This window comes from Dipodomys ordii, unplaced genomic scaffold, assembly GCF_000151885.1.
Source record: "Dipodomys ordii isolate 6190 unplaced genomic scaffold, Dord_2.0 Scaffold119, whole genome shotgun sequence".
Classification (NCBI taxonomy): Eukaryota; Metazoa; Chordata; class Mammalia; order Rodentia; family Heteromyidae; genus Dipodomys; species Dipodomys ordii.
The window spans coordinates 5,307,628-5,327,257 of NW_012267335.1; the positions used below are offsets into that span (position 1 = coordinate 5,307,628).

The 19,630-nt window shown below is 48.9% G+C and overlaps 1 protein-coding gene across 1 annotated transcript in view; it reads right to left on the reverse strand.

Moving 5' to 3' along the window:
• Window positions 1-4,926: 4,926 nt before the first annotated feature.
• The window catches only part of Mgst2 (microsomal glutathione S-transferase 2), a gene marked incomplete at its 5' end in the record, with an annotated part of 15,950 nt that continues 1,246 nt past the window's right edge, over window positions 4,927-19,630 (reverse strand). The window contains 4 exons of the mRNA XM_013029505.1: window positions 4,927-5,020; window positions 5,946-6,027; window positions 9,320-9,390; window positions 17,686-17,785. Of these exons, the coding sequence (XP_012884959.1) occupies window positions 4,933-5,020; window positions 5,946-6,027; window positions 9,320-9,390; window positions 17,686-17,785 (341 nt within the window). The remainder of the gene's footprint in view (window positions 5,021-5,945; window positions 6,028-9,319; window positions 9,391-17,685; window positions 17,786-19,630) is intronic.

Consider the following 19,630-nt stretch of genomic DNA (forward strand, 5'->3'; position numbering starts at 1 on the left):
GAACCTCAGTGGTAAACGCATACGAACGTGTGTGTGGCGCTGGGGGAACACATGAATACTCCTCCACACACACATTTGGTTTTTTTTCTTAAATAAATCGTTAGTTGTCTTCAGACAAAAGCTAACCGTGTGGTGCCGAAGTCGATATTGAAACGGTCTCTTCACAGAAACTTAGCATCTACCTAGAACACAGCTCTGGAGGAATGTCTAGAAGATGTCAAGAGCAGACAGATCTCCAATGATTCGAGACACGGCATTTCGGGTATTGATTGATTCGTAAGATTTTGCTTTGTGTTTTCAGGTGAACGCCACACGTTCCCCGCATGGCTCAGCCCAGAATGTCTTTCCAGCCCTTGGTTGCAGCAGGACACACACACTATGCGGGCCATCCCAAAGACACCCTCTCCCGCCACCTTGGCGGGGTCAGGGCCTGAATTCCTTCCCTCCTCATTTGAGACCCACAGCTAGCAGGGGCAAGCACTGGTGCTCGGGAGAGTTGGCTCATGTCTGTCTGTCATCCTCCTGGGAGAGGTGGGCCGGCCACGCCAGCCCCTCCTCACAGAAGGCTTGGGCCACGGCGTTCCCAGAGGCCAGCCAGCTTGGTGAGGCCTGGTAGAGCCTGGCTGAAGTTTGTCCATTCGATCTGGACCACGATGAGAGGCTGTGGCCCCAGTCACCCGCGCCAGCCCCAAGCCCCAGGCAAAGCTGCGGGGCTTGTCCGATCCTTGTTTGGTCTGCTCTCCTCCCCCCCATCTTCAGAGTCGGCTCTGCGTCGCCTGCTTGCCTTGCTTTCCCGGCTGCTCACGGTGACTGAGGAACCTCAGTGCTGAGCGGGGGAGTCCGGTCCTGTCCTGGCTCTGGGCGTGGCCTCCTCCCCTGCACACATGTCCTCTGCAGCGGGTGCTCCGCTGTGCCCTCCCCACCCGGCAGGGGACTGTCTCTTTCACCATGCATTTCTCTTCCTCTTCCAGCTCCTCTCCTGCTTTCTTGTTTTGTTTCTTCCCCACAGCACTGGCTAGCTTGCTAGCGTAAAGACAGCGCTGCTCCAAGCAGCGCCCGCCCCAACGTCTGGCTGGAATGAACGCAAGCCGCAGTGGTGGCCTGAGGACAGCGTGAGGAGGACGCACAAGTCGTCACCCGCGATGACAGGCACCACATTGCGGCCCTGACTGCAGTGTTTGCACACGAGCGTGGCTGACATTGACCCAGTCCACGGGTGAGCGTGGTCGCTGTCCAGCCCGGCATGCCGGGATCCCATACACAGCCAGCCCTTTTCCTTCATGATGATTTGTTTCTAATCCTATGGACAGCAGGTTCCTAGTGCACTCTGCGGGGGGGGGGGGGAGCGAGAAAGAACTTTTCTTTGGGAAGACCGTGGACATCTCTGCCACCACGAGAACGCAAATGGCTGGAGGAACATAGACGCACATCGGCTGAGAGGTTTGTGCCTCTAACCCTTCCTCTCAAGGAGGACTGTGTCTGGAGAAAAGTGAGGGCGGACGGAAGAGCAACGATTCTTGCTTAGTAATGACCTTTTGAGCCACATGACTTCTCTCCAAGGCTGGAACAAGAGCGGGAAACGGTGTGCGGAGTGCCTTGTTCCTTTCCTCTCTGGCTGGTCCCCCTCCCCTTTTCCCGGGCCATGCTTCGATCTTTCTGCTATTACCTTTAAAGACATGAGATTCCTACACTGGCGTCCCCTAGCCGGTCAGCAATGGCAGGTGCTTGTCTTGTTTTACATTAAAGGTGGAGGAAATTCCCACCACTCCCGCAGGGCAGGGCTCCAGCATCCCCGGCCCACGCCACGAACTCATGCACGGCCTTGACTTTGTCAGGGTCATCTCATTCCCCATTGTGAGAAGCTCAAGAAACTTCCAAGCTGAGAAACTTCCAGACTTCCAACTGAGAACCTGATTTTAGTTTTCAGCTTCCCGGGGGAATTTATGTAAACTGTTGCTATGAACATTTTCAAACGCGCAGGGAAGGGAAAGGAGGCCTCCTCGGCATCACCAGATGGAATCATCCTCAGGCTTTGCCACGAACGTTTCAGGACATAGCTTTTTAAAATATCTCAAAGCAAACCGTGCGTCTCTGACCACTCCACCCCCCTGGTGTCTCCAGCTCAGCTTCAAAGGAGAAGGCTCACCTCTGGCCACCGTAACACCATTGACTCAGATTCCCTAGTGTCTTCTAATCCCCCTGGGTGTCCGCCTGGCTCCAGCTGTACCACAAGTGCCATCCATAGCTAGTTCTTTTCCTACCAGGACTTTCCAAAGCCCTCACACAGCCCTGTGGTTTCCAAGCTTAAGACTTCACCAACAGAGCAAAGCTCCACATCCCTTTCTTTTTATGATATTGACTTTTTCAGGTAATCAATATGATTTCTAAAACAAAAAAAAATGTATTTCATGACCAATCCACGAATGTACCAGAAATGTTTGTGCACAGACAAACAGATTCAAACTCACTGACTGGGGCTAGACATAGGTTGCCTACCACCCCAGATGAATGGAGATCTAGAAGATCAAGGTCCACCTGAGCAAAAAGTTCAGGAGATCTTCATTTTAACCATTAGCCAGATGCGCTGATCCATGCCTATTACCCAGCTGTGTGGAGACCGAGTTCAGAAGGATTGGGTTGTCTAGTCAGCCCAGACTATAGATATTCTCAGGACCTCATCTCGACAGAAAAGGTTGGGAGTTGTGGTGTGTGCCTGTCACCCCACACGCATACTTCCTGACTGACTCAGGAGAAAAAGGAAATAGCCTATCCCAAAATTAACTAGAGGGGGAAAAAAAGGGCTATGGGTATAGCTCAAACAGTAAAGGACCTGCATAGCAATATAAAGCTCTGAATTCAGACCCCAGCATCACCAAAAGGAGAAAAAGAAATGAATGAGCCGAATGTACCCCAACTTTATGTAGGCTGAGGCATGCGGGACAATCACAAGTCTGAGGCCAAGCCAGAGCTTCACAAGTGAAACCCTGTCCCAACAACAACACAAAATTCATCTTTTTGGCCAGAAAAAAAATAAAATCTGACTGCAGAAGAGGCTAGCTGTCCTCAGGACCCAATAGCTAACTTTAATAAGTACAACGATATCAAAAAGTTGCCTGGTACCAACAGCACTTTAAAACAAAGGAACAGACTCTGTGACAGTACTCAGAGATACCAAGGTTTGATAGCTAGCATTCCCATTGCCTATTTCCATACATTATTAAAGCAACAGTGTATGCACATGGGTGCATTTATATAGATATGGATTACATAGCCGGGGACTGATTTAAAGAGCAGAATAGAAATTCTTGAAAAGTCCTAAAGTACGAGATTTGGAAAGGGCTTTGCTCCTGCTTCCAAATGACACAATTATGCAGTAATTACGCCATGGGACCGAAATGTGCACGCTCTCCTTGCTTCATTGTCTCCCATGCTTAAAACAAAATGTCACGATTCCAGCCCCCATCACAATGGGTAAGAATACTAAGTGGAAAGACTGTAGAATCGTCACATTTTAGAGTGTTAACCCTATTTTGCCTCAGAAAAAAGCAAGGCAGAGAGCTACAGATTGCTGGAGTGGCCCGGCTAGCAGGGACAGGACAGGAGAAGGTGATCTGAGCACTCGACTCTACTTTGAGGTGCCTTGTCCGAAGGCAAACCAGCAATGAGTAGAGAAAGCTGTGTCCACGCCCATCCGTGCAGCCCCTCCACGCGGCTGTCCATGCCGTACATTCTCTTGACAGACCAGGTTTGGGGTGAGGAGGCCGTGAGATCTTCTCTCAGTACTCTAGAATCACTAGAATCAGGTGCTGGTCTTGCTCTTTCTATTACTTACAGCCTCGGTAACTGCCTTTCGTCTATTAAACCGCTTCTGGAAAATGCCCATACCACATTCAAAGGAGACAGGATTGTTCCCATTTCACAGAGGGAGAGTAGAGGCACGTCCGATGCATCATGTCAGACAGTGAAGCCGGCTCTCTCCCCGACCCCACGGGGACATGCACAGGAAAGGAGCCCAGCCCACAGTTGAGACCTGTCAGCAGGACCTCGCTTCCTCTGCCCCGGTGCACAAACATTCGCTTAGCGCTAGCCCCGGGTCGGTTCCTTAAACTAACATCTTTTTTCCTTTTTCCTATATTCATCATAGAATAGACTTTCAAGCCAGGTGTGGTGGTTCACGCCTGTAATACTAGCTAAGAGGAGAAGAATCACAGTTCCAAGCCAGCCCTGGCAAAAAGTTCCCAGGACTCCATCTCAGCCCATAGAAAGGGAGGCATGGTGGCACGTGTCGGTCACCCCAGCTACTCGTGAGACATCAACAGGGGGGTCTCAGTCCAAGCAGGCCTGAGCGAAAGGTGAGACCCTATTCAAACAACAGAAGCCAAAAGACCTGGAGGCGTGGATGAAGTCCTAGAACACCTACCTAGGGAGTGAGTGTGAGCCCCTGCGTTCAATTCCAGTCATGTCAAAAAAGAAAGAAGAAAACCACTTTCACGGCCATCTTTGATTTGTGCTTCTAGCTGATGAGTCTCTTCTTCGGCTGCTCTCACTGGCTGCCCACCGCACGGTGGTCTGTTGTTTCCCAGAAACCATGAGGCCTGGCTGCCTTAGCAGCATCCATCTGGAACTTTCCACCAGGAGAGAAACTGACTCAGAGGTAGGAGGGCTATGTCAGTGATGCCCAGAAAGCCCAGTGCCTGGGCCAGGCCAGCCAAAACCTTGATGTACACATCTAAAACCACCCAGGCAAGCTCAGCTCCTCAGCTGGAAGTGTGTTCTCCAAGTGTCTCCAGAGAGTAACACCAAGGAAAAACGACAGGAAGGCATTTTTTTTTCTTAACATTTATTTAACAAACGGCAGCATGTTACCTGCAGAAGGGAGGCATGACTAGAAGGAGGAGCCGGAAGTGCCAGCTCTGTTTCGGAGGCTGGGTACTAACCCAGAAAGTTCCTGGCGATTCCCAGGGCGCCCAGGACCGAGAGCAAGGCCAGACTCCCCATGCTCAGCTGGAACCCAGTGACCCTGCAGGGTGGACACAAAGGAGAGCCGTCACTGGCTGGACCGGCAGGAGGAGGCTGCACACCCTGGCCCAGGAGGCCCAATGCTTTTGGTCTTGTTTATTTACTTCCTTGTTATTATAGAGGTGATGTGTAAAGGGGTCACATTTACATGAGACAGGTCACGAGTCCATTTCCTTTGCACTGCGTCTTCTGTTCCCACCCTCTGCCTGTCCCTCCTCCCGTCTCCACCCTCGAGTTGTCTCATTCCCGATCATCAGTGTCCTGGGAGTTGCACCACTGCACTTTTTCACCCTTTTCCTTCGAGTTCTGAGCCCTCCACTCTCCCAAAGATATACACACGACTACACCTCGTATACGGTAAAGAAGACAGAATCATCAAAATCTAAAAACTAACCAAGAAACAAACGTCTTTTATTTCCATAGCTGAGGAGTTCATTTCGGTATGTGTATTATTTTATATAAATATGAAATGGCACTTAGGCATTGCACCTTTGTGATTCTCTCCTGAGAGTATCCTCTTCCGGTCTCACTGCACGAGAGTGTCTAGTAATCTGTCATGTCCCAGTGCACTCAGATGCTCGGAACTTCCACGCTTTTGTCCTTTAACGTTTTTGGCTTATCATATAAATAAAAGTGATGCCAAGCCCTTGCAGTCAAGGGTATCTCTAAGCCCTCAAGATTTCAAGGCTAGGCAGAATTATTTTCCTGAGAAAATTATTGTTTGGAAAGATGGAAGAGTACACCCGCATCACAGGGTTGTGAGCCTGCCTCCTTCCCGTGCCCAGCTGTGCGGCCCGTCAGGACTGGGCCTCGGGTGGAGCTCATCAGTTTTGCTACTGTGCCTCTGTGCTTCTAACACAGGGAACGAATCCTAACTCCACCCTGTCACATCTTGCAAATGCCCACCTTTGATGAGCCCTTCTTACCTTTTCTCAGCCGCGGCCGCGTAGCCCCAGAAGTACTTGTGACGAGCATAAATGTAGGCGAGACCCAGACAGGCCGCATAGACTGTGGAAGGATAAAAGGAAAGAATGGCACAGGATATCATAGCAGTCCAAGGCTCAGAGACTGAGAACGCACTTGCGAAATCTATATCTGACAAAATGCTTGATTCCAAAGTATCTAGAGAACTTTTAAATTGTAAGACACTTGAGTAGACAATTCCCAAGGGCAGATCAACAAATGGGCTCAATCATCATGTGAAAAAAAACTATTCCAACATGATTCAGTGTCAGCCAAGCGTCAGGGAAACAGCACCTCGAGGCCCCAGCAGAGCAGCTAAAAATTTTAAAGCCCAACAATACAAAACAGCGAGGTAGGGGCTGGGAAGGTGGCTCAGTGGTAGAACGCTTGCCTCGCATGCATGAGGCCCTGGGTTCAATTCCTCAGCACCCCATAAGCAAAAAGAAAAAAGCCGGAAGTGGCTCTGTGGCTTGAGTGGTAGAGTGCTAGCCTTGAGGTGAAGAGCTGAGGGACAGTGCCCAGGCCCAGAGTTCAGGCCCCACGACCGGACCCAAAAAAAAAAACAGCAAGGTAGGGGGCCACTGGAAAACTCCAGCGCACAGATAGGAAAGCACAAATAGCACAACACTTCAATAAAAGTTCTAATGGTTTCTTATAAAAGTAAATATACCATTTGACCCGGCATTTAGCCAAGGGAAATGCAAGCATACACCCATGAAAGAAAAAAAAAAGACCTGGTCCTGAATTGGATAAACTTTGTTTCAGAACTGCTCAGAATTATTTACACATCATAACCAAAAATTGGCAACAGCCAAGAAATTGGTCACGAAGGGAATCGGTGAGCGATGCTTTGGTAGTGCCCTTCTTTGGAACACTGTGCAGCAATAAGAAGAAATGTATTCACAAAGCGCGGCAGACCTCAGGAGCACACTGCAGAGGGCAGGAGCGGACGCAGGCTATGTGCACACAAGTCCCATGAATAAATCCAAATGCAGAAAAACTAGAAAGGTAGAAGAGACTCAAAGCAGGGATGAGAGAGAGGGCAGGTAGACACTTCCTAAGAAGTAGCTACACGCTGTATGTTGAAAAGGATTTGAGTCACACAAGCGTCCATATTTGTCAAAACTGAACGTTTCATATCTGTGCATTTTACTATGTGCAGGTTTTATCTGATAAGGAGGGAATGTACACAACAATAGAATGTTCTAGCATCCTGACCAAGGAAAATAGCTAGTCTTCCCTCTGTAAATGCTCCTCTTTCTCTCAACACCTTACAGATACAAACCTCTGGAGCCCTCTTGTGACCATCTCGAATCTTACCTGGGCGGCTGAGATATTCACAACAAAATTAAAAGTTCGTTCCATTGCCTGGTCACCATGATTCTTTTTAAGTCCACTTTCTATCCTGTCATTCTAAGGAAATTGGGCTATCAGCCCCCAGCCTTTAGAGTTGTATGAGCAAAGGCAGACAACAAAACTTTTTAAAATGAGAATAATGTTCCAGAATCACAAGAAGGAACTGAATTGGGAAAGATGGGGGAGGGGGCACTGGACAAGGTCACCTCTAGAAAGGCCCAGGGCCCCTCAGGTCACAGTGTTTGCCTAGGACAGGGGGCAGATGAATGAGAACAAGAGGACCCGGCCAAGAAGGAGAGCTGCCGGTGTCTGAGGGAGCGGAAGTGCCCGGGGCCCGGGGAGTTTTGAGTGACTGTCTCTCTCCACCGGAATGCTCCTGTGCTGCCAATGTGGACAGCCAGGGGGCCAGGGGAGACTAGCCAGCAGCCGACTTTGGAAGAGAAAGAATGAGAAATTACCACAAGAGCTCCTTTCCTGCCAGGCGGGCGGCCACGGCCGCCATTCTGAGGAAATCCAAGGGTCAAATGGAATCCCATTATCAAAAGGCACTCGGCTTATTAGTTTTAATATGGTTTCGTATGAAAAGAAACAGCCCCTTTCATTCGTGCTATTAAGGGACAAAAGTATGAGTTGGAGAAAGTTTAAACGTCTTTCGCTAAAGGTCATTTCATCTGAAATTCCTTGGTTGACAGTAAAAAATTATAAGAAATTGATGGGATTTGCCTTCAAAGCAGCCAGATTTGGGATTGTTTAAATCTTAAGACTAAATTGCGTGAGGTCATAAAAAGTGGTTATGAAACTACTAGACACCGAAAAGAGATTCTATTTCTCCAGCGAGGGAAAGCCATGTAGGCTGAACTCTCTGTTCAATGGCTGGGCAGAGTCTGAATGAGACTCGTGGCTCACTCAGACTAGGCCAAAAGCTAAGCCTGTTTCCAGGATGGCTGCACAAAACAGCACTCATAGGTAAGGGGACCCCAAGCTGCAGATCCTGAGCTGAGCCTGAAAGGAAACTTTTTCCCACATTGGTAAATGTCAAGCCAGGCAAACTACTTTCCCTGCCTGTGCCTCAGTTTCCTCTTCTGTACAATAGGAAAATACTATTCATTCTACTTCATATTGTGAAGGCTTTAAATATTATATGCATCTTACACATAAGGCTTCAAACTTAAAAACAAGCCGGGTACGGGTGGCTCACACCTGTAATCCTAGCTATTCAAGAGGCTGAGACCTGAGGATCATAGTTTGAAGCTAGCCTGGGCAGGAAAGTCTATGAGACTCATCTCCAGTTAAGCACCCAAAAACAATCCAGAGGGGAGCTATGGCTCAAGTGGTAGATTGCTAGCCTTGAGCAGAAAAGCTCAGGTCAGCACCCAGACCCTGAGTCAAGCCTCAGGACCTGTACATAAACACCCCCACCCAAGACCCCAACTCAAAAAACCCTTAAAAGCAATCCTGGACACACATCAGAAGTGCTCAGTGAACATGAGCTAAACCTACGAAGGCATGTTCTGTTCCTCCAGTTAGATTATTTGATGTGAAAAACAGAACTTTTGTCTTTTTCATCCTTGGGCATCTGGCATATAAACTGCTCCAAGTGCTTTGTTTTTGTGGCTCAAATCCAGAGCTTTCCACGTGCAAGACATGTACCCACGCACATGCGGCCTTTGTTGTCTGTGTCTCAGACAGGGTCTTACTGCAGAGCTAAGCTGGCACGGGCTCTTTATCTAGCCCCAGCTGGCCTCAAACGCGTGGCCGTCCACCTTGGCTTTCTGAATGCTGTGTCCGCAGATGGGTACCACACTCCCTGACTTGAAGTTTTTGTTTTGTCATCATCAAATTAAATCTAATGAAGCTGGAATTAGTGTGTCTCAACACAGACGTACAATGCATTGCAATTTCCTGGAGCAGTAGCCGTGCAGCGGCCCTCTGTCCTCACTGGCTTTGTTAAGTGGCTGCCTGACTGGCAGGTCATGCTTACCTTGGTTGAAATACCATCCAGCCACCCACAGTGTTATGATGAATGCAGGATAGAGCTCTCCACAGTTCTGTCTGACAAAGAAAAATTAAGACACAGGTAAACATAGGAGAAACTGCCCTGCTACATTGATTTTTCATCAGTCCTTCCCAACAAGTTATACAAGGATGTAAACAATCCTTGAGTCTTTCACCGGGAGTAATGGCTTATACCTGCAACCCTAGCTACTCAGGAGGCTGAGATCTGAGGACCTAGGTTTAAAACCAGCCCAGGCAGACAAATACACAAGATTCTATGTCAAATTAACCAGTAAAAAAACAAAAATGGAGATGTAGCTCAAGTGATAGAATGTTAGCTATGAGCAAGAGGTAGAAACCCAAAGTTCAAGCCCTAGTGCCAGCAAAATGGGGGGAGGGGGGGAGAAGGGGGAGATGAAAGGAGGGAGGGAGGAGGGAAAGAGGGGGAAAGAAGGAAAGAGGAAGAGAAGAAAGGATCCTAACTTGAAAGATAGAACTCAAATGTGGCTTAAGTCTCAGAGAAGGAGCACAAATCATTCACCTTCATCTCAGTTACCACTATAATTCTTTCCTAAAAGACCTAAAAATCATTCTGTATTTTATCAAAAGATTACTCAACCCAAATTAGACAAATTTCTTCTCAAACATTCCGTCACACCCAGGAAGACATTTAATTCCCATTTGATAGAGAAAAAAACCCTGAGTCTCCATGCTGCCTGGTGTGCTACAGAGAGCCGAAGAGGAAGGTGCCCATCTGCCAGGCCGCCTCTATCCATAGAAAACTTGAGGGGAAACTTGATACTATTTTAAGCAAAAGGGAAGGGCTCTCTGGAAACTATAATTCATTCATCTGCACTGAGTAACAAAGGAGAAAAATAAAAGATGAATTGTATTCATCTTCCTTCCTGAGCTATGTCCCCAAGTGATCTTGCTTAAGCTGGTTGAGCTCTTTGCTGACAATGTTATAACCGGAAAGATCTTTAACAATGTAATAAGTAATGAGGACCTGTGCAGAAGCTAGTGGATGAGTCAAGTCTAAGGATTATAGATCTCACATCTTGCCTTCAACAAGCCTGGGTGAAGGTCAGCCCAAGGTCACTGTGTAATAAAGCAGTGGCTCAGAAATATTCCATCCCAATTGATGAAGACCAGGGACTTTTGATCTGGGTCACCATGAGTGGGGTTTTTTTGTTCCCCCCCCCATGGAAAAAAGTAAGCAGAAGTAGAAAGCATAATTCTTCCCTCCTCCATAATTTGGCAGGAAATTGTGGCTGGGTCATCTCAATTTTATTGGCCAATGTAACTACATAGGACTAACGGCCCCCATAGTCCTTGGACCATCTCCTAACACTGCGTTAGAAAAGCCTTCATTAACCAGACCCAGGGCTCGCGGGCTGCAGTGGCTGGTGCAGAGTTCTCGCGCACAGTGCAGCTTTCACCTCACCAGCAAACACAATGCCGTTCATGACCGTATAAGACCCTGGAAACCCTAACAGGTAACGTGGATGGGGAACAGCCTTCTTCACCTGGGCACCAGGAGTTCCAGGGGTTCCCAGCTCCACGCAGCCCCCGGGAGGGATGGGAGCCATCCAGCCCTGCCCGTCCACGCAGAGGGGACGTGTCTGTGTCTAACGGCTCCCTGGCCGCAGCCTCGCACTCCTTCCTCAAGCAGTCCTGCGCTCTTTTGACATGGACGAGCCCTGGAGAATGGCACAGAGCTGCTGCTTTGTTAGCCACACGTTGCCACCTTGGCCACCATTTCTACTGAGGGCCACGTCATAAAAAAGGCCTCTGTTAGAAGGACAAGCAGGGGGAGCAACTGTCCAGATCTGGCCTGGATGGTGGAAGATTCTAAAACGTGGGACTTTCAGGTCAGTGGTTCCGGTTTGTCTGGGACTAAGGATTTCTCTTTTCTGGACTGTAGGTGGAGAACTTTGATGCTACAAACAGAGGAGCCTGGGGAAAATGAATGAGTCACCGTAAGGGTCAGACAGGTAAGGATCACGAGGCTGAGGGGTTAAAGACACTGCGACCCCCGATTGTCCATCGTAGGCGGAGCCTAGGTTCTGGGGGTCAAGAAATACGGCCCTTGAAGATTCCCATGAGGGGCCCCAGGGCTGGGAGCACCAAGCCTGTACCTCAGTAAGTACCTCCAGGACCTTAACTCAGCCTACCAAGTTCCTATCATTTAGGGAGGGGAAAGAAGAATCAAGTAGTGGCCAGGCAGTTTCTAAACCTGAAATTTTTCTGAGTACTTCATTCTGACAAATGATGGGTAGATTGTATGGGCTCAGCTCGGCCAGGGCCTCTGCCCTGCTCCCTGCCTCCTGGAGGTGGGTAAAGCTACTCCCGGCTACTAGAAAGCAGGGAAGGCAAACAAGTCTTCTAGGCCAAAGGGTTCAGTCGCTGCCAGCTTCCTCTGTCACAACTGAGACTGAAGACTCTGAGGAAACAGAACCAGAAGATGGAGGAAACTGGGCCTCCACATCTGTGGACACCCACAGACAGACAGCAGACATGAGCAAGACGGGAGCTCCACGGCGTTGATCCTGTGAGAACCTGACACCTTCCCTTGGAAAAGAGTATCACACATATAGGACACACAAAACAAAAATGAAAGAGAAGCGAGGTGTTGGTGGCTCAGGCCTGTAAGTCTAACTACTCAGGAGTCTGAGAGCTGAGGATCGTGATTCAAAACCAGCCTGGGCAAGAAACTCCATAAGACTCTCATCTTCAATGAACTACCAAAAAGCCAGAAGTGGCACTGTGGCTCAAGTGGTAGAGCGCCAGCCTGGAGCGCAAGAGCTCGGGAACCGTACACAGGCCCTGAGTTCAAGCCACTGGACCAACACCAAAAAGAAATAGAAACTCCAGTTGAAAGAAAATGAAAGAAGGAAGGAAAGAAGGAAGGAAGGAAGGAGGGAGGGAAGGGAGGAAGGAAGGAGAAGAGAAGAGAGGAAAGGAACAGCATTTCCTCGCTCCCTAGTGTGCTACCTGGGCTTGGTGTGAGGGAAACGTTCAGCTCAGTTTCTGAGATTCCACACAACAATGCAACCTTGCTCGCAACAACCTCATCCAGAAAATCTGAATGAACATTCTCCACAGGGAAATGCTGACTGACTCTAGAACATTCCTAATGCCATGTTCATTGCTATCTTTCAAAATAATAACAGGTTTTTCTAGGTGATTTCTAGGTTTTCTAAGTAAGTTCCTCTCAGCTTTCTGTCCTCTCCCTTTTTCTCTCTTGTCTTGCTGACTTCATCCCAACACAGCTCTACAGGCGTGCTATCCACAGATGAGCCAGGGACTCTGTGGACTGTGAACCGCAGGAAGTCTCAGGTCCTGACACCCTGAAGATCAGAACAACAGGTCGGTTCATGCACTCAGAAATGACTGCGGAAGAGTCAGGGGTTATGGGAGTTAAGCTTTTTATAAATGATGGGCTATCTAAATTGCTCCTCCAGAACCCAGCCCATCGAATGGCCTTCAACCCCTGCACTTGGGAAGCTGAAGCTGGAGGAAAACTGAGCATTCAAGGCTATGCTAAGGTACTCAGCGAGAGCCCCGCCTCTAGAAATAAAAATGCATAGTGTGTGGGTCACAGGAGCAAGGTTGCTGCTGGCACCGGGGAGCCTGGCTCTGACCTGCACCCTGGAATCGTGCTGCGGCTAGAGGGGCTCCAGCGTGGGGTCCCTCCAAATCCAGCCACCTCTCATCCCCTGAGGATTGGAGGAGCACCCAGCTGGGTGACAGATGCCACGGGGTGTTTATGAAAGACGCTGAACTCATTCTGCCATCTTGGGAATCCCTGTACATAGTGCCATGGAAAAGAACACTTGGACTTTGCAGCGGATGGCCAAGACAGACAGACAGATACATAGACGTTTCTCCTCTCTCTCTCTCTCTCTCTCTCTCTCATTCTTCTCTAATAGGCCACAACTCCTATGTACCCAAAATTTCAGAACATTTAAAAAATCATTCTCTTTCTGGATTTCCCTTTTCTCTGTAGTCTTCAGATGTGTATGAGAGCCACTGGTTCTAATTTCTAAAAGTTCAGGATTCAAATGTGAGACGAATATGAGAAGTGAATGAAGCAGAGGACCTGCGTGGTGACGAGAGCCTGAGGTCTCAACTAGCCAAGAAGAAGAGGCGCGAGGGGGCCCAGTCCTCGGCCAGCAGGGGAAACGCAGGAGACTTCGTCTGTGAGGCAGAAATGGTACTTGCCCAGCAAGTACGAGGCCCTGCCCTAATGAAATGGAAAAAGAGACGAATTGCTGTACAGGAAGATGCAGCCAGGATTCCCGGAGGACCTGCACTCCTGGTGGAGGCGTTAGTTGTGCCTGAAGGCCGGTGTGGGACAGGAATGGAACATTCATACTGAGCAGTTGGGGGGGGAGGGGGATCAGAACTAGGTGACCGGCGTGTTTGTGCCTTGCCGCATGGGCACCTCGTATTCACGCCTGGGCTCCGTGTTCATAAACAGTATGCATTTCTTTTAGCCTAATAGGCGTGGGAAATCTTTTCTTCTGACAGGAGCCATTTGGTATGTGATGTTTATGTCGCTCCTGGGTTTACTGAATTTCGAGTCTCACCTGTGGTTGCCCTGGTGACCAGACCAAAGGATTCTGACAGCCTTCTGCGGCCCTCGGGCTACACCCGCAGCCCTGAAGGGGCACAGCCAAAACATCTAAAATTGGCTGAGGAACAAAAGCTGAAGAATTAGTGCTACCAAGCCTCAAAATGGAGACGGTGAAAGCTCTTCAGAGTGGCCCAGATGCATGACAAAGATGGCTCAGTAACTAATCTTCTCTTTGAGTGAAGGTGAAATCAGAAATCAAGTATTTAAATCACAACATCAATCTGTTACTTGGACCTCCTTTTGAGATTTTATAAAAAGCCTTTAATCTAAGAGAATCAAGGTGCTCGAGTATACTGGACAGAATATTCTCAGTTTAGCAATCACCTAAAGCAATGGTCCTTGGTAAATTATAGATTTTATTCTCAAAATTGTGAGAGAAAAAAAAAAAGGATCTGGCCCAGGGATTCAGAAGTGATCTCTTAGCCTCTCCCTCCCACAGGAGGGGAGGAGGAAACAGAGAAGGAGGCCTGGAGTCGTAGTAGCCATCTGTGCTGAGCAGAGGAGGACCTTGAACACAAAGCACACCCCGCCCTCTGGCCCAGGGCATCTCCTGGCGACTGTTGGGAGGTGTAAGTTCTGCACAGGGGGCAGAAGAACTCATCACTTAGGCTTTGAAGCCATGTTGAGTCAAAAGCTGCCGGAGAAGAGCATGGAGGAAGGCAGCTCGCATCTCTGTGGAAATTAAGATCGGTAGACCTCAGGACAGCCCGAAGGGACTCAGTACATTGCTCCCAGAAATCCAGAAGGGAATTGCATTCGTTCTCCAGGGGTGGGGAGAGTTCAAGGGCGCTAGCTATGAAAAAACAAATGAATTTCCCAACAGGCTTCTTAGAAAGACTAAGTTATTTCAGGAGTTCTGCCCCAACATAAAAGTCTACGTAGCCTCACTAGCAGTGAGAATACTCGTTTTTTGTCCAGATTTGGACTAAACCTTGGAGCTGAAAGCAAAAATTAGGCCAGTGTCATAAAATATCCAAGAAGTGTAGGGAAGGGAGTAGAGCCACCCACTCAATCTCCACAGAGAAACCAGGGCTCGGACTGCTGTGCCCAGCAGGACACGTGACAGCCCCGAACCCTGCAATATTGGGGTGAGAACATTATTTTTTAGCCATTGTCAGCTCCACTGTGATTAATCAACCAAAACACTTCTAATAAGGGAATTGGGCTTGTATATTTACTTTATAAATAGCAACCTAAGAGAAATATTTGGGACTAGTGTCCAGCTTTATTTCTAGGACAAGAGGAGTCCAGATATAGAAGAGAAGGGAGAAAGCAGTTGCTGGAGAGAAAATCAAATTTGTGCACACTGAGAACGAAAATAGCACCAAGAAATAACCCAGGGGTTTTGCCTGCGGGAAGCCGCGCACTCCCAAGCCAGGCCCTCAGACCATGAAAGTCAAAGCAGGGAGATCGGAAATCTCCTCCTGCAGTGATTTTTATAAATAGTTCGGTGTCTCCCAGCGTCAGGCATTAAGCTATCGCTGTCGAAATCTTAGCCTCTCCGCATTCTCCTCACTACTCTCTAAATCAATTAGCTTTTAACTCAAATTCAGAAAAAGATAAATAGATAGACAGACAGACAGACACACAGACACACAGACAGACAGACAGATAGATGATAGACAGACAGATAGATAGGTATCACCACCACAAATGAAAATCATTTCCCAAATAATGGATAAGTAGAAATCCATGCTATGAGAACACCCCCACCCCCACAGCTCCTTCCAGAAGAAGGTGCAGACGGTTTTCTTGCCAGGCACCATGGCGTACACCGAGCATCCAGCTCTGCAGAGGCAGATAGTGGGAGGGTCTTGGTTCCAGGCCACCAAGGCAATAACACTGGGAGTGGCGGTACACTCCTGTCATCCCAGCTCCGCAGGAAGAAGAGATTGGAGGAGTGGGGTCCAGACGGGCTTAGGCAAAAACCTCATTGTCAATTCAAGAAGACAGCTCTGTGTGCTGTAGCACGTACCAAGTAATTCCACAGGCATGGTGTGATGAAAAGTTCTGCTCATAGCATGGCCCTAGTGATCCAGCCATTCCTGGAGCTTGCTGACCAGTGATCCAGCCATTCCTGGAGCTTGCTGACCAGTGATCCAGCCATTCACTTAGCTCTCTGACTGGAGCTGGCACTCCGGCCTCCCGGGGCTCCCTGGTCCCCAGTCACCTAGCTTCCTGCTGGCCCACCAGGTGGATTCCCACTCACCATGCTGTGCTCTGACCTTTCAAGGCTCAGATCCCATACTTTCCCCCAGTGCTCTCCTCCTGTGCTCTTGTCCTCAGCAGGGCCCGTCTAGGCCCTTGTGGCTCAGTCCGCACCCTTCGGCTCCTGTCCCAGCAGCCCGCCTCAGCCCTCTCATGATATTCTCCTGTCTCTTTTCATAGCGTGCATCTCCTTCTGATATAGTATTGTCTGCTTAGTGTTTCCTTTCCGTCTTCTTCAGCTATGAGGTTAACTCCAAGAGGGTCTTATATCTGCTGTCTTCACTGAGACAGAACAAGCAACCGGATATAGAAGTGCTTATTGAATGGACTTTTTTAAATGAAAGAAAAGGCTAAAGAAAGAACTTGGAAAATCATAAGGACTCAAAAACGACTGAAGTGGGAATGCCTAATCATCCTCTGATTCAATATCATTTAAAACCGAGTGTGGACTCCCCTTAAATTTTCTTGTGGTCTAGTGCTATTCACTTTACCCTGCCACACATAAGGAAGAGGTTGAGAAACCCTCCTGGAAGCAAGTGAATAAGCAAGAGGCTACTATGATCAACTCGTGGGTCGTAACTTACCCGAGCTGAATTCAATGCACCCAAAATGCCCCCACGGTCCAATCACCATTAAAGAAAGCAAATGTCAGAGCTGGGAATTTTTTTCCCCCAAGAAAACCATCCAAGCCCAACAGTTTCAAGCCAAGTTTTATACTAATTTGGAGGAACACTCTCCTTTCACCTAATTAAAAGTATCTGAAAAAATAGAACAGGAGGCGTCCTCCCACTCATTTGAATTAACAAAATCTTGATATAAAAAATGAGGCCACACAGAAAGGGAAAGCATGAGCTGAACTCACGGACATAAAAGGGAAATAAAAAACATCAACAAAACACGCATAGTACACACATGGTGACATGTGTAGCTTTGGGCTGCTTTGTTTTGTTTTTTGTATGACAGGAAATGAGTAGGGAAGGAGCTGTCACTTCTTCCGGCAGGGAAATTCCTGGAGTCTGTGGTGGAATGTTCTGACAGAAGCAAGAGGTGCAAGAACACAGAATAAGAGCACAGCACATCCACACGACCCGCAAGGCTTTCTGGATCCTACACCAGGACACTTCTGACATTAGGAAATGATCGCTGGAGAAATGGGCAGAGGGTATACAGAACCGTCCTTGTTTTGAAGGAAAGAGAGAGAAAGAAAGGTCAAAATGGTAGACCAGTTCATGTGACTTAAAGTATCCTGCACTCTCTTGGGCCTACAAGAGGCTTTGATCAAGCCGCCATGTTGAGTGTTTTGCTGAGCTGCCATGTTGAGTGCCATTATGGGTAGATTCACACACAGGACCCTTCAGCCTTCCTTGGTGGTGAGATAGGCTTGGCTGAACAGTATACCTCCTTGTGGCTGGTTTCTGTGAATGAACTTCAGGCCTTCTCCATCACTCTGCCCCCAATCTGAACGTGTCTGGCTGTGGCAGGCACCTATAAGAGACGTTACTTACTGTGCACGAAATATTCTCTCGAACTCCAGTGAGCCAGTGACTGCTGGGGGTGCGATCTTACATTTCAGCCTTGTCTTCCCAACCTGCAATGCAAAATAGCCTGTAGGAAAAGGGATTGTGTTAAAACCATTGGTTGCCAATGAACTATAATGTTAAACCATCATGAAATTCTTCTTTGTACCCTCTGGAGCCCTCAAATACTGCTAGTGGAAATGCAAAGTGGTACTAACACTGCAAAACAACCTGGCCAGGAGTGGTGCCATATGCCTATAATCTAAGTCACACAGGAGGCAAAGGTCAGGAGGGTGGCAGCTGAGACAAGTCCTGGGGCAGAGTCCATGAGACCCTATTTCAACCAATAAGCCAAGCGTGGGGGTCTGTACGTGGAGTCCCAGCTATAAATAAGATACACAGTAAGAAGATGGTGGTTTAAAGGTGGTCTTGGGAAGAAATGCAAGGTCCAATCCAAAAAAATAAGTAAAACAAAAGTTAGGGCTGTTTCTCAAGTACAAATACCTGAGTACAAACCTCAGTACCACCAACGTCACAAAAAGAAGGAAGGAAGGAAAGAAGGAAGGGAGGAAGGGAAGAAGGGAGGAAGGAAGGAAGGAAAACAAAGAATCTGGAAGGTATATTTTAGTGAGTTGTATATCAACCAAATGACCAAACCTTACACTCATAGGTATTTACCCAAGAAAAATTAAGATAAATAACTTTGCAAGGAGGAAAGACTGGTTTTCATTCACTGTTTCAGAGTTTCAGACCAGAGTTGTCTGGATCCATTGCTCTGAGCCTGATCTGGGCAAACAGGACAACATCAGAAGCGTGTGGTAGAGGTTGCTCACCGCATGGTAGCCAGGAAGCAGAGTGACAACAAGGCTTTGAAATTCCACGCTAAATCCTCAGCTCAGCCTGACCTTCCCTTGGGCGTGAGGGATGATGTGATCCCCTCTGAAGCAAGGCACTATCAGCCCTCCCACAAGCCTCTGACCTCATAAGGTTGGGTAAGGTTCTCCAGCGAGGCTGTCCCCGGACCCCTGGTCCCTTTCTGCTACAAATCAGCTGTCCTGCAGGGTGTCAATGCCGAAGCTGACCACTGAACGTGTGTGAGCACTGGGGATTGGAGTACTTCTCTTTCAAACTGGGAAGTCCCAGAGTGGGCTCTGTCCGTTCCCAACCCCGAGCCGCGTCCACATCTCCACATTGGGACAGCGGCAGTCTGCAGGCTAAGGACTGGAGCGCAGAGCAGTCCTGTCCCCTGGGAGACGGTGACCTGCCGTGCTGGGCGCTGCGTCACCATTGTTCCCAACTTGCTTTAAACCTTGGGAGAGCGTGTGACCACCTTCTAGGCCCCACTACAGGGCAAAAAGAAGCACAGAAGATGTGCGCTCCTTCCTGACGGAGCTATTAGCCATGGAGCCAAAGCCAAGGGCTTCAAAGCAACCCTGGACGGAACAGTCACCATCTGCCTCCAGGCCGTTAACTGCGCCCCCTGCCGCCTGGGTGGGTGGCAGCGCACCCCGCAACTGTGAGGGGCGGAGGGGGGGAGGGAGGGCACTACCCACTCAGGACCCTGTTCATCCTTCTCCACGGGAACGTGGAAGGACAACTGTACCTCAGCCAGCAGCTGGGTACACACACAACAGAGACCCCTGTCTGTCCTCTGTCTTCCCCCCCGAGCTGGTTCTCACAGGGTACAGAGCGTCCCCGCTCCAGCAACACCGGCCTGTCACAAAAGAGGCAGATTCTAGTTCTGAGTGGCGGCTAAACAATTTCCCCCGTCCGCCGCCTGGCTGACTGTGCGCATCCACCGCAGCCGTGGTTCTGCCGTCTCCTCCCCCCTCCCCATCCAGCCCCTGCCCTTCCGCGCGGCACTGTCCCTGCCCCGGCCAGCGCCACACAGAGGCCATCTGTGAGGAAGACAGCGCCTCTGCAGCTGGAGATG